Source organism: Pseudochaenichthys georgianus, chromosome 19 (assembly GCF_902827115.2).
Source record: "Pseudochaenichthys georgianus chromosome 19, fPseGeo1.2, whole genome shotgun sequence".
Classification (NCBI taxonomy): domain Eukaryota; kingdom Metazoa; phylum Chordata; class Actinopteri; order Perciformes; family Channichthyidae; genus Pseudochaenichthys; species Pseudochaenichthys georgianus.
The window spans coordinates 8,418,294-8,433,497 of NC_047521.1; the positions used below are offsets into that span (position 1 = coordinate 8,418,294).

The following is a 15,204-nucleotide window of genomic DNA, read 5'->3' on the forward strand; positions in this document are numbered from 1 at the left end:
ACACTATGAAGATTATTTGTTAAATATAATTGTCGTATGAATGGAAATGAATGCATATCCCTGGGCCCGCAGCTGTCCGTAGACCCTGAACATGGTATTATGTACGAGCCTTTAGATTGTGTGTACGGACCAACACAATGATAGTATAGACAATCAGGATGACACATTTCTTTCTATAATGTAAATGTATTTAAAGGCGCCCTATTATAGAAATGTTTAGGTTCATGTTTTTATATTGTGTCTCCTGGGACACGTCTCCATGCTTTAATGTTGAAAAGCTCTTTATGTTCTCATACTGCCTGTGCTGCAGAGATAATGTGTTCTGTTCCAGTCCCGTGTCAAATCAATACAGCTATAAACCCTTTTGTAACGCGGTGCATTTGCTTCCCGCAGCCTTTCTGTGTAGCCAGTCGTGTCCTGCGTTGCACATGTGATGGGGGGGGGGGGGTCCATGTGATTATTATGGCGCATTTCCACTGCAACGGGGTAGCCCCGTTTAAGCGTCCCTAAGCGTCCTCGCTCAGGCCTCGGGCTGCCTCGCTGGCCGTCCGAGGCCGTGGCGCATTTCCATTACACTTTAGGACCTGGGGTAGCAACGCAGTGTAGGCGGGGCGATCAGCTTTTTGGGCGGAGCGACGCTGGGTAAAACTGCAGTGGCGTCATCTTCAATGCGACACAACTCACAAAACACACACAACAATGGAGGATGTGGAAGCGATCGTTTACTTGTTTCTTGGTGTGTGGCTTGTTATCACAGCAAGAAGGAAAGTGATCACAGCAAGCATTGCATTGTATTCATTGTATTGAACATAAATAAATCCTTTTTTTTTTTCATATACATGTGTTTGTCAAATGTTTTAAACAAATATTATCTGAATTGAATATTTGAAATTCAAGCACCAGTAAGTACTGCCCCATAATAACATTTGAGGAAATATCAGATCATGGAAAGAAAATCTTTCTAATCAATTAAGCAAATATCAAAGCTGACTATAAACATAAATACTAAAGTGTAAAACACAGCAAAACTATATTCATAAATGCAAGTGTAAAATAGTGTGGACAATTGTAAACATGGATGGAGACTAAAGTATCCACAACATAAAATAATATATTAAATATAACCTCAATCTTTCTTCTAGACATGTTAAAAGCTTGCTTGAATGGGTTATAGGTTTATTTTGGTCTTTAAAATATATAAGGAATGTGTTTGAGTGTAGTAGAACGAGGGTATTACAATTGAGCAATTTCTACATGTATTATGTATTTATCATGTATTCTTAATACCATTACAAAATAAACATGTAATAATGTTTTAGAGGAGGACCTCAAGCTAGCAAACTCAATTTCTTGCTTTAAATCTCTTAAAAGTAAGGGGCTTTTTCCTAACTGATGGTGTTTGTTATTGCTTTATAAATTCATGTATGTTTATGATTTTTTTATGTTGGGTGCCATTCATTATCAACAAGAGATAAGAGAAGTCAAAGAAGTACTTTATTGATGGCAGTATAAAAATACAAATGTTGTATCAAAGGCATGCCATTAAACAATACAAATAAAAAATGTAAAACTGAATTGCAGCCAGCATAAATATACATGGAATTGTAAATATAAAATGAACATTTTAAAGAAAATAAATAAACAAGGAAGTACAAATGTTGCATTTAAAAATTAACTAGATAAAAAATATATAATATGTACAATAACTATTAAGGTTTTTTGAAGTATCATGGAGGAGACGCTGCCCAGTCATGGTGCCGTTCCTGCTGGGCCCGATCCTCTCCTCCTCGTTTCCTCTTGCCTGGGTGACAATAAGATAATAATTAGCAATAAGGAAAACACACAGGACAGGTAACACAAGGATATAAGAATAACATGTATAAACAGAACAACAGTAAGGTGAACTAAAGAAAGTTCTGGCCCTAGATGTTTACAATGATTGTGAAAGTGAATTACATTATGTCCAGCCTGTTGATAATGAATATAAATATATGTATATGATAGGATGTCACACACAACTGTACTAGCTGCTTACGAGCTAAGACTTTACTTGTAACAGCGCATTTCCACAGTGGTATAGCTTATTTTAATTACTGACGATGGATGATCCACGGTTTAAAAAAACAATTCCAGTCGTTTTGCCTTTTCTATTTCTTACCTAGAACCACACGCTGCGGTGTCGTGATGGCACTCGGTGTTGGTGGTTAAGTCGGTGTCGATTCTTCGGCTGGGGTCCGTTCTGGATTCACTGACGATGTGGACGGAACACTGCCATCACCCGTTGTTCGGGAATGTTCCTCCTCACGAGTCCCAATGTAATCATCTAGAACAGCAAAATGACTACAAACTACTGCAGCACAATACTAAATAGCAACAACAACTATAGAAAAGAAAAACTGAACGTAAACAATGGCACATATGGTGTTGGCAAACAATAGCTCTAGCTAAGGCTATCTGCCTAGGCTATCTGCCTTAGCTAGCTATGTAGCTCTTTGGGGCTCCATAAAAGCACGGGTTGTCGAACATTAATGTAAGGATAAAATAGACTTCTTTGTTAGAAGTGAGCGTACCTTCAGGGACTCCAGTAAAGCCGTTCCGTTTACCCTACATCGCAGGAAAGTCCTCGAAAATCCGCGCTCGGACATCTGTGCAGAGACATCCTGGAACACTTTCACATTTCGCGTTGTTCCGTCGAGCTCCCGCTGGATTTTATCATCCCCAATGAGATGTAGGAACGTCGTCACCTCCTCGGTCGACCACGGTGTGCTTTTCTTCGACGTTGCCATTTTTGTAGCTCCTCCGTTTACAAAATGCTGCAAGCTTGCTTCTTGATATATATGTGACGCGAGGGATGATCTCGCGCGCGATCTTGTGACGATTCTCTCTGACCAATCAGCAGTCGAGTGTTGACGTCACAGCCCTGGCCTGGTCTGATAGAACCACGATTTTATGGGGCCGGAAAAAGAGAGAAAAAGTACCCGCTAGCCGGTACTAGGCTATATGGAAATGCCACCAAAAACTGGCCTGGCCGCTTGAGGACGGTCCAGGACGCTTAAACGGGGCTACCCGCTGCAGTGGAAATGCGCCAGTTGTGAACAGGCCTCTGAACTGTCTGTGTTTCTTTACAGCGACGCCGCGCCCCGTCTGCTGCAGGAGAACCAGAAGTACCTCAGTCACCTGACCAGCCTGATGCAGGAGGCCGCTGACGACCAGACCAAAAGCATCGTGGTGAGTTCTCCTTTTGTCCTCCATCTTTTCAAGTCCACTTATTGCGTGCTGACACTCAGACGCATCAGCAAAGACACACAGTCGCATGAAATTCTCCCAAGGAACAATATGTCATAATTGTGATTTTTAAATTGCGTGGGAATTCCTCAGTGCTCAGAAAAGTGTCGGCTCCATTTCATTACAAATAAACTATATAATAATAATAATGTCTTAATATTGGAATACTGTTGCATACTTTTACAAACTATTATCTTTCTAAACAGAGCAACACATGTTAACACTCAGTGTCTGTACAGATGTACCAATGCAAATCCTTCGTGTGTGTGTGTGTGTGTGTGTGTGTGTGTGTGTGTGTGTGTGTGTGTGTGTGTGTGTGTGTGTGTGTGTGTGTGTCACGTTCTCACTCCCATCCCGGACGGTCAGGGCCCCTCCCCGTCGCTATATTACGTACAGGGTACCCCTTTCCCGTCATTTTCTACGGGCAGGGCGTCCCATAGACCTTCATTGCGGACACAGCGGACCCCTTGCCCGTCAGGCTTCTACGGGCAGGGCGTCCCATAGACCTTCATTGCGGACACAGCGGACCCCTTGCCCGTCAGGCTTCTACGGGCAGGGCGTCCCATGGACCTTCATAATGCCTATTTTAAGGTTCATTTGGCTTTAAAATGCGTTTTGATCTCATTTTATGCGAGTAATGAGTTTTTATTTCTGATTATTTGTGCAGTACATGTACATGATGTTTAGTTTGCTAGTTATGACGAAGATTACCTTACGTCTGTGAGGAAAATACACGGGGCTCAGAGCCTCGTATTTTTAAAATCTTTTTTTCCTTCTAATTTATTATTCTTTTCAAAATAACACACTGTTATTTACTCACCAATAACACACAATTATCCTTGCTTTTATTTATTGGTTTAATTCCATAATCTCGGTCTTTTTTGGCGTTAGTCAGGAACTGAATTTAACAGCGATTACCCAAGATTCTCAGCTACGCTGATTGGATGTTTTACCCGCAATGCATGCTGGGGTTTGGTGTTTATATTAGATGAAATCCGGAAAACATTTGAAAAGACTAAAATAATACTTAATTCCGAGTGTTCTTGCTTTTCTCTTTGGAAGTCATCACATAACGGCATTGTAATACACGGTTCGGCTGCATTACATATTACAGATATGCCGTAGTTCTTTATTTAGAGAGCCCTGATGAGAAGACCTTTGGAAAAACTGAAGAAATGCCGCCGAAACTGAATACTTGACGTGGATCATAAATATATCAACAATTAAAAAACTTCTCAATTTCTCTTCACACAATACGTCTCCTTGCAGTATCAACACTAATTCGGCTGACTTTTACATTTGATATAATTCATAGATAGGTTATATTTACACCATAACGGTGCACAGCTGATATAATAGGACTTGTAGTTTTTAAAGATATTACTGATTTGAATTGGATTGAATTTTGAATGTAAGAATGTAAATACTGAGTCTGAAATAGTATAGCAATATGCTGTAAAATTATGTGAAAGCATGAATAAAACTACACATCTTCAGATGTTGTACATACAAGTGTCTGTGTGTACCTTGTGTGCCTAGTGGTTAAAGCACGTTATTTAATTATTGTTTTTACGTGTTATATTTGATTAAAAAAATATTAAGAGTACATATACTTTCATAGGGGGAAAGTAGAAGGTCTGTGATAGAAATATAGAATATAAAAAATCAAGAAGATACTATAAGTGATCTCTTCAATAAAACAGTTTAGTGCAGGATGTACAAAGATATTAATAGGAGGAGGTGCAAAACAGAAAAACGAATTAACCTTTATTTAAACATTAAATAACAGATTAAGGTCTTCTTTTAAATAAGAAAAAAACGTTGGGGGTATCTATCTACAGATAAATACAAAGTACTTAACTTCTAATATATTGCTTTCCTGCAATGTTAACTATGTTGAAGCACTTATTTTAACTGATATTATACATATGGATTATACTCTTATGTATGTAGATAGAATAAGAAATGTGCAGAATATGACAGTTTAATGGTGGAGGTACACACATTGATGTCTTGTAATGCACTGTTGAGGGACCTGTGACCCAAGTTTTTCATTCATTTCATAACTACACCGTAAGTTGTGTATGATATGTCAATACACCTTTAAAATCTTGAAATCTTGAAAGGGATGTGCAAAATAGCCATAATATATAGTCTTTAATTAACTATTAGTAGAGAATAACGAGTAATTAATATACTTTATTACTCGTTTCCATTCATGTCAAATGCAGATACATGTTTAGTCTTCTCAAGCACCAACTATCAAATATCTCTCCTGATTGTTGGCACTTGACAATCACCTTACCTGAATTTTACTCAGGTGTAACTAAAGTCTGATTTAAGGGTTGTTTATATTTCACATCATTAATCAGAATCTGCAAAGTAACTCAAATAAATGTAGTGGAGTAAAAATACCAGGTTACCCTCTGAATTGTAGTGGAGTAGAATTACAAAGTATCAATGAGCGGTCATGTGGGTATATTTAAGCAATAGCTCACGACAGGCCGTGGTATATGCTCATTATATCACAGCTAAGGGGCGTGGTTCGGCCCGACGCGAAGCGGAGGGTCGACAACCCCCTTAGCTGAGCATATATCACGGCCTGAAGTGAGCTATTGCTTTTATAAAACGGTTACCAAGTGTGGCAATATGAAAAAAAAAATACACACTCTAATTTAAATAGTTTTTATTAGTAAATAATGATGTTCCAAATAAAATAGTCCCTCCGTTGCCTTCTGCGCGAAACATAGTGCGAGGTGGTTGCTATGCAACAACACTAACAGCTAGCGAACATATTAGACAGAGAGCGTTGATTCATTATTTGGCTATTTATTTACATTCATTTGTATGTTGCACCCACTGAAAACCTGTCCAGCATCAGTAGCATGGCTTACGTGGTTACTTGTTGAGGTTGTTCTAGGCTGTTGCTCGGCGTGGTGAGAATATTGCTCCACTTTCTTCGGTCCCCGAGATTTGGCTTCCAGTAGCTCTGGAGAGAGCTTTCGCAACTGTGGCCACTAACGGTCATAATTTCTCTGCTTTGTTTCAAGACCCGCATCAGAAAACTTTTGAGTGGTGGTACTTGTTTTCCAGTTGGTCTACCTGCTCTTCACGTAGCTCTGCATGTCGTCGTTTAGGTGCTTTTTTTCTGGAGATAGGCACTCCTCAATCCACTCCTCCATAGTAAGACCCCCCGGAGGTCGAAGTTAATCTTAAATGTTTCCATTTTATGCTTTGTAAGTTTGTTTCGTAACAGAAGAAATGTAAATATATTTATAAAACTGACAAGTCAAATCAAGCAATCTGATTGGCCGATAGTATTTTTGCGGACCTCTTTGATTACAGATTTGAAAACATCGTTGCTTGCTTTAAAAGTAGCTCAATTCATGATGTCAGACCTTGGAAAGTATCTAGATATCCCTGCCCTAATGCCAAAGGAACTGCACACTGAATATGTTTTGCCGTTTGATGTGTATGTCTGGACCGCTGCGTAAAAAGGAGGGTTTCTGCCCCGTTACTTCTCTGCTGCTTTCTTGTTCCAGTATGAAAAGCAAACTGCAAGCAGTTTGCTTTTCAACCCAACGGTATACTGTTTTTCTCAGACGCGGAGGGATACTGACTTGTTGTGAAAAGTAACTTACAATTCTACCCGTGGTATACGCTCAGTATATCACGGCTAAGAACCAATCAGATTGCTTGATTTGACTTGTCCGTTTTATAATAATGCTATATATTGATGCTGCGCATTATGGACACAAGCGATTTTCACCCATTTATTAATTATATGTTTTACATTTGATAACACCAATGTGTTTAATACTGGCAACTTCTAATTGTGGGAAAAACGAAAACGTTCAGTAGAGACGTCCCATAGAACATTTTGCGAAACACAATAGTGTAGTGTGTAGTTCTGGGGGGGGCGTTCGATTCCAGTTTTGGATAGTCTGGCGTGGTTTCGTTCCATTTCAAACAGCTGTTTGACGCTGTAACCTGCCACTCCAACATCCAATCCCAGACCTTGAAGAGTAATCACGGGGACTGTAGTCCTAAACGATAGCTGGGGATTCTGGGTAGTGTAGTGTAGTGCCATCCTAAACTCAAACATTTTGACAATCGCAATGATGCTCGAAATGTCCCTTATAGGCCTACGTCTGTTTCCGGTTATTTTTATTTTGAAATTCAGTTCCTGACGGACACCAAAAAAGACCGAGATTATGGAATTAAACCAATAAATAAAAGCAAGGATAATTGTGTGTTATTGGTGAGTAAATAACAGTGTGTTATTTTGAAAAGAATAATAAATTAGAAGGAAAAAAAGATTTTAAAAATACGAGGCTCTGAGCCCCGTGTATTTTCCTCACAGACGTAAGGTAATCTTCGTCATAACTAGCAAACTAAACATCATGTACATGTACTGCACAAATAATCAGAAATAAAAACTCATTACTCGCATACAATGAGATCAAAACGCATTTTAATGGCCAAATGAACCTTAAAATAGGCATTATGAAGGTCCATGGGACGCCCTGCCCGTAGAAGCCTGACGGGCAAGGGGTCCGCTGTGTCCGCAATGAAGGTCTATGGGACGCCCTGCCCGTAGAAGCCTGACGGGCAAGGGGTCCGCTGTGTCCGCAATGAAGGTCTATGGGACGCCCTGCCCGTAGAAAATGACGGGAAAGGGGTACCCTGTACGTAATATAGCGACGGGGAGGGGCCGTGTGTGTGTGTGTGTGTGTGTGTGTGTGTGTGTGTGTGTGTGTGTGTGTGTGGGTGTGTGTGTGTGTGGTGTGTGTGTGTGTGTGTGTGTGTGTGTGTGTGTGTGTGTGTGTGTGTGTGTGTGTGTGTGTGTGTGTGTGTGTGTGGTGTGTGTGTGTGTGTGTGTGTGTGTGTGTGTGTGTGTGTGTGTGTGTGTGTGTGTGTGTGTGTGTGTGTGTGTGTGTGTGTGTGTGTGTGTGTGTGTGTGTGTGTGTGTGTGTGTGTGTGTGTGTGTGTGTGTGTGTGTGTGTTTTATATATATTGACTCTTAACACCTGGTGGTTTTGCTCTTTCAAGGACCGAGACTGGAGCTGGACTCAATACGAAACTTTAACAACAAAATTAAAAAAGAGAAATGCGTAAGTGCTTAGTCGCGTCTTCCCACCCGCCTGTGCTCCGTGTCACACTACAGACTGTACGCTGCTAACACCGAGCAGACCAGAGAACACAACAACATTGTTCATGGACTCAGGACGACTGTCTTTAAAAGAAACTCTCCAGACGGATCCCGCTCATGCTCGGTCCGTACACTCCGTCGTCTCTTTGGTGGATTCATGTTTTTATATGAGAAAAAACAATGAAGCCGTGTCCTCTACTCTTTTCTTTTGCTGCACAATACACATCATAATAAATAAAACATCTGAAACACATTGTTGCTGTCGTGTAACAAAAAGAGGAGGATCTATTGGGAGCGAGTTCAATAGTGTGCCTGAAAACACAGGTCGCAGTGGGGGGGGGGGTGTCGAGGAGGAAATCACAATCAAGCAAACAGCACTTTGATACTCCCGTGTATCCTCTTGGCAAAGCTTCCAGGCTGCCAAGAAAGATTTACAAACTGTTATTAATGTCGCTCATAGTCAGTTTGATAGATGTGGCTGTGCACAGTCTGGGGTTTAGACTCTGTAAATGTTATTTTGAGTATTATTTTTAAATGTTCTGTATCATAGGCAGAAGTCTTTTGTCATGATGTATGTGACAGACGTGGCTGGCCATCATGTATATACACTGTCCATACTGTACATGTCTTTTGAATTGTCTGCCAGATAAGTGTCATGTCTCATTTATGTGCACATTTTATTTCACTGGATTATAATGCTGCGTTCAGGGCACAGCTACACATGTTTAGTTTCCATGGAGATGTTGAAACAAATCTCAATCAAATCTGTAAAAGGCAAATGCTACTTAAAGCGTTTAGAAAGGGCAAACCACCGCCAAGTTCATAACACCGCCAAGTTCATGATCATAAATAATATTTGGACGTTTTTCAAAATGTTCAGTATTTCCAATCAGGTTGGCACAAATTAAACAATGGGACAGAAATACATTTCAAAGAAGGATTAAATAATAGATACTATATAAATACAATCTCCAATGTGAGGATTTGTAGCTTCATGTCTTACAGAAAAATAAATATCTTTAAGTGGCTTCAGTCACAAAAATAATAATTATTAGAAAAGACTATAAGGAGCGTAGTTTAATATCTTCTGACATTTGACAAAAAAGTATGAGTTTGTCATTCCGTATTTGACACTTATAAATAGTCAATGGGACTACTTTCAGATGACTGTAACGTTTCAAAGAGACATTAGGGTAGGTACATTAGGCATTTATTGCTTAAACTCATTGAATAAACGAATGCTTTTAACTCTGGGCCGGACTATTTTATCTCTGACATGAACGCGGCGTTGTACAATAAGGTGGGACACCGTGTGGATTCCATAACACAATGGAGATAAGTCGACCTTTGACCCACAGTGAGATCAGGGCGAGTGATTGGAGCCTGGATGGTTAATAGTTGAATGTACTGCAGTTCCAGTCAGGTGGTAACTTCGGGCTAGAGACAAGTAAACCCTCTGAGTTGTATTTATGATGTGGATAAATATATTTTCTTGGTATTTAAGTAACTCAATTCTTCAATTATTTTTCCATTTTAAGTATTTGTTTCCATCGGTCTTTAAATGTTAATTTTTTTTAAATGTCATTGTACAAAGATCAAATGTTTGCCTGGTAATACAATAAAAGGACTTTGGCATGAAGCTGTTTCCAGTGCACTGTTTCTTCTTTGATGCCAGACATTCCTAATGAAATGTTGTGCAGGCGTTCCTGACCCTCTCGGAATGAATTCTAATCACTTTGGTGACTCCGTAAGACATCTTCTAACACCATCGTGTAAAAAAAGAAATACTGTTTTTTCCTTTTTTATTTTATTTGACCAAATACCTGAAAAATCAATCGTGCTGCCATTAGCTGGACCCTGTGGCAAATTCCAATTAGCGAACGCTAGCATGCTAACTTCAGATGGTAAACATACCTGCAAAACATTAGCATGTGTTAGCAACAAGCTCAAAGCACCCCTGCTCTTATGTATGTGACGCAGAATCAGGCAAACATAACTGATATCTTCTATAATAACTAATGTATTCGTTTTTTTGTATATAAATTATATACTTTAATCCGGTGTCAAATGTTTTGTGTCGAGCTTGATTTGATAACATCTGCAACATTAAACTAAACACATTTAAACATCACAATTTTAATCTAGTAACATCATGTATTTTATTTAGAAATTGGCCATTCTATTTCACGGTAATATCTCCAAGTACTTTACTCAAGTAAAGAATACGTTGACCCCTGATGCTCAGACAGAACACCATTTATCTTTATCTGAAATAAAACACCTTTATGGATTCTGTTAAAAATGTCCCAGAATAAAGTGAGAGTTCCTTTATTTCTGACTCATAAGGACGTTACATGGACACAAGTGAGAAACAACAGCTGTTACCTCTGTTCGATGGGTTTCTAACTGTGACACACTTCGGTTACTCCTGCTCTTAGAAAGCTGGAAACTATTTGAGGATTTGAGTCAACAATTTCGGCTTTGTTCTGGCCTTCAAAGTGAGTGATTAACAGTGCGTCAGAGACTCCTTCCGTCTCACGGCCAGTCTTTAAGTGGTTCTGGTCCCGTTCAGCCTCAGCTGTTTAACAACATGTGGAAGTGATTTGTCATGAGGGTTAACACCATGAAACTCATGTTCCGTCACTCTGTCTGCTCTCTCCTGCGGCAGAAACATTTCAACCAGCAAGCTGTCATCAGTCATATCTTGTTATTTAGACATTATTTAGGACGGAGTCTGAGACATGAGGAAACTGAAGCTAAATCAAACATGGAAGAACAAGAAAAGACACATCATGGCGTCGTTGGAAAGTCTTCTTGTGGGTTGAACAAACACATGGCTGCATGTTAGACTAAACGCCCAGATCCCCTTTCAAGGCGGATGATGTCACTGCATATCGTCCGCTGGATTCAGTCCAGTAACTGATCTGAGAGCAGCAAGCCGAGACAGAGCCTCGCTGTAGAACAAACCACAGTCATTGTAAAGCGCGCTGGTTTACAAGCTGCTTAGGTTGTGATTCAGAGCCAATCAGACGAGCTCCCCTTTGCTCGGGCCTACATTCCTCAACTCCCTCCTCGTGCCTCAAAAAAAACATCTTCAACATTTTCAGCGGTTTTGAAATATCTTCCCAGTTCTGCGTTGGAAGCAGTCTAAGGTTGGAAGAACTAGGCTCTTCTGCACAGACTTCCAACCCATCCAACAGCGTGGGGGTGAACTGGACTGAGCCTGACCTGATCAGCAGCCTCAGAGTTGGACCTCTAATGCTCTTTAGGATGAACAGGTTCAAATCCCTGCCGCAGGTTCAAACATGTGCTTAGAAGGAATACAACTGGAGAGTGTGGGAGATCTGCTCACTCAGGAACTTATGGAACAGCCTCTGTGCGAGTTCTGCAGGGATGATGTACCTTTGTAGGCAAACCGGTGGATCCATCCACAAAATCTACTGAGTATTCATTCGGTTTGTTGCAGAAAACAAGATTTGCAGATATTTAGTCAAATGATTGGATAAACTACATTTCCATGCCACTAATGTTCCGCTGTTATTCCGAATTTGATACGGGTAATCTAAATGGCATAATCTGAGTCAGGCCTTTTTCCAAAGAGGCATTTTCCAAGTTAGACAAGTAGATTATGCCAAAGGCTGAAAGATGCGTAACCATGAGAACAGCTTTATATTTCTGTCTCTGTCTCACGCAGTATGTTTGTAATGGGGTGATTTATGTTAACTGAAGTATTTACAGCTGCATTTAATCGGTAATGTAATTGGAAAGTAATTGTCATTAGCCAAAAGCGGAATAGGAATATTATGAACGTGTTTAAATGGCTACTGTGACCTCGTGGTTTTGCTAGATGAAATGTCACCAAAGTAATTACGGTACATCCTGAGGGAAACACAAATGTCTAACCAAAAATGTAACGGCAATACATCCAATAATGGTCGAAACATTTTACAAAAAACCCCAAATGTAAACGCTAAGGGGAAAGTCAGAGGATCCCTAAAGTCAGTAGGAGTCACCCTCAGGGGAACATGAATGTCTGTAATAATATTTCAGGCTCTTTTTGCTATTTCACTCAAAATGTTCTTAGTTTGTTTCCCACGAGAACTCGGAGCTTGTTAGAAGGGAACAAACGACCCATCGGCCTTTGTGTCAGCTGTTTGAGAAGCCGAACAGGAAACCAAGATGATGGCCGCTCTCAGTCTGACTCGCTTGTTCTCACTTGAGACCAGAATACACGACTAACCGACGCGTTTTCTGGGCTCATGAGAGACGCTCAGAAAAGCTCCCACCACAGACTTCATTGAGAAAAAATATAACTTCATCATTATGCAATCCACACAATAACCATACTTATATAAAGTGCACTTTATTTGTTGCGAAAATAAAGCTTTACATAGGAATTCATTCAAAATGATATTCATTTACATGCAGTGTTTCCCCGAGGCCCCGTCACACACACCCTCAGGACTGGAGACAAACAAAGAAGCACGTACAGCTGCAAGAACAAGTGTGCGAACCCTTTGGAATGACCTGGATTTCTGCATAAGTTGGTCATAAAATGTGTTCTGATCTTCATCTAAGTCACAACAACAGACAAACAGTCTGCTTCAACTAATACCACACAAACAATATGTTTTCATGTTTTCATTGAACACACCACGTAACCATTCACAGTGCAGGGTGGAAAAAGTATGTGAACCCCGAGGCTAAAGACAGAGCTACTTGGAGTCAGGAGTCAGCCAACCTGGAGTCCATCAAGGAGACGAGATTGGAGGTGTTGGTTGAAGCTGCCCTGCCCTATAAAAAATACACCAGTTTTGAATGTTCTATTCTGAAGAAGCATTGCCACATGGGAACCATGCCTCGCTCAGAAGAGCTCTCAGAAGACCTACGGTTAAGAATTGCTGACTTGCATAAAGCTGGAGAGGGTTCCAAAAGTATCTCTGAAAGCCTTGATGTTCATCAGGCCACGGTGAGACAAGTTGTCTCTAAATGGAGAAAGTTCAGCGCTGTTGCTACTCTCCCTAGGAGTGGCCGTCCTGTAAAGATGACTGCAAGAGCACAGCGCAGAATGCTCAATGAGGTGAAGAAGAATCCTCGAGAGTCAGCTAGAGACTTAAAGAAATCTCTGGCACATGCTAACATCTCTGTTGACGAATCTACGATACGTAAAACACTGAACAAGAATGGAGTTCATGGGAGGACACCAGGGAGGAAGCCACTGCTGTCCAGAGAAAACATTGCTGCATGTTTGAAGTTTGCAAAAGAGCACCTGGATGTTCCACAGCACTACTGGCAACATGTTCTGTGGACGGATGAAACCAGAGCTGAGTTGTTTGGAAGGAACGCACGACGCTATGTGTGGAGGATCCAAAGGGTTCACATACTTTCTCTTGCAGCTGTAAGTGTTTCAGCCGCACACAGGTCATCTGTGTGCCATTCACACAGGTTGTGAAGTACACTGCAAAGTGATGCACAAAGATGACTCTTGTAGAAGGCACAGACTGGCTTTAGATGCAGTTTAGAGACTGTATATACATAAGCAAAACTTCCCCCTCATATCTCATAACACAACAGTGATTCAATTGTACAACAATTCTAGTTAAACTAGAATAAATAAAATAGCTCTGTTTGCACCCTGTGATCGTGGCTTAAATCTAATTTAATTGACTGTCTATTTGTTAAAAGTAATCCTCTTGGAAAATGAACAATAAATAATGTTGAGATGATATCGAAATGTACATAGCTAATGTAATGTGGTAAGGTAGCAGAGGTGGGAGGTGCCTAAGTACATTTACTCAAGTACTGTACTTAAGTACCATTTTGAGATGTTTGCACTTTACTTGAGTATTTCCATGTAATGCTACTCCACTACAATTCAGAGATCAATCGTGTACTTTTACTCTTTTACTTCACAGACGTGGATGAATGATGGTAAATATAATCAAGTGTTAAATCAGACTTTAGTTCCACCTGGAGTAAATCCACAAGCTACCCTGCAGTCTACAAAGTACTTCAGACTAGCTGCACCTTCACCAGCTTTGAGAACACTTTCATGATCAATCATTATAAAACATATCATATATATTATTCTGAAATGGACCAATCTGCACAACGACTACTTTTACTTTTGGTACTATATTTTGATGCTAATACTTTTATACTTTGACTTGAGTAACATTCTGAATGCAGGATTTCCCTACACTATGGTACTTCTGAGTACTTCTCCCACCTCTGCATGTAAGACACCATTTAGATATTATGGAAATACATTGAATTCTACTTAAATACCCGTTACTCACATACAGTCCCTTGCACAGACATTCAATAAATATTAATATACATTTTCAAATGTGCACCATTTTGCCCACGCTATGGAGAGAACAACTGTACCGGCAGTTAAATAAATGGAGACTTTTTTCCACCCCATAATCACTTTTCTACAGCCGCGTGGAGCTGTTGGTCATCGAAGACATTCTCAGTCGGTGAAGCCGCGGTCACTGACGCAGCAAGACAAACGTCTTTGGAATCTGTGACTCACATATGACCCAAAAAGGATCGCTCTTTTTCCATATATACGACTGTGCTGGAGGTTTTTCTGCTTTAGTGAAGCTTGAGACTTTCATGTGAGTCTGAATGTCTGTGGCTTCGCTGGGGGCAGAGGAGGGGGGCTAGGCTTGACTCTGGCAGCAGGAGGGGGGCTAGGCTTGACTCTGGCAGCAGGAGGGGGGCTAGGCTTGACTGGAGGTACGGGAGGAGGAGCTGGTTTG

The 15,204-nt window shown here is 40.5% G+C and overlaps 2 protein-coding genes and 1 long non-coding RNA gene across 3 annotated transcripts in view; 1 reads left to right on the forward strand and 2 right to left on the reverse strand.

The window, feature by feature from the left end:
- The window catches only part of LOC117465106 (inhibitor of nuclear factor kappa-B kinase subunit alpha-like), a 25,104-nt gene extending 15,024 nt beyond the window's left edge, over positions 1–10,080 (forward strand). The window contains exons 21-22 of the mRNA XM_034107998.2: positions 3,129–3,228; positions 8,338–10,080. Of these exons, the coding sequence (XP_033963889.1) occupies positions 3,129–3,228; positions 8,338–8,403 (166 nt within the window). The 3' untranslated portion in view covers positions 8,404–10,080. The remainder of the gene's footprint in view (positions 1–3,128; positions 3,229–8,337) is intronic.
- adam8b (ADAM metallopeptidase domain 8b) overlaps positions 1–15,204 on the reverse strand; it is a 30,088-nt gene that overhangs the window by 965 nt on the left and 13,919 nt on the right. The window lies entirely within an intron of this gene.
- Positions 1,489–2,600, reverse strand: LOC139435798 (uncharacterized). The gene is made up of 3 exons (XR_011644992.1): positions 2,571–2,600; positions 2,159–2,323; positions 1,489–1,801 (listed from the first exon to the last, which is right to left on the reverse strand). It is a non-coding gene; the product is annotated as an uncharacterized lncRNA (long non-coding RNA).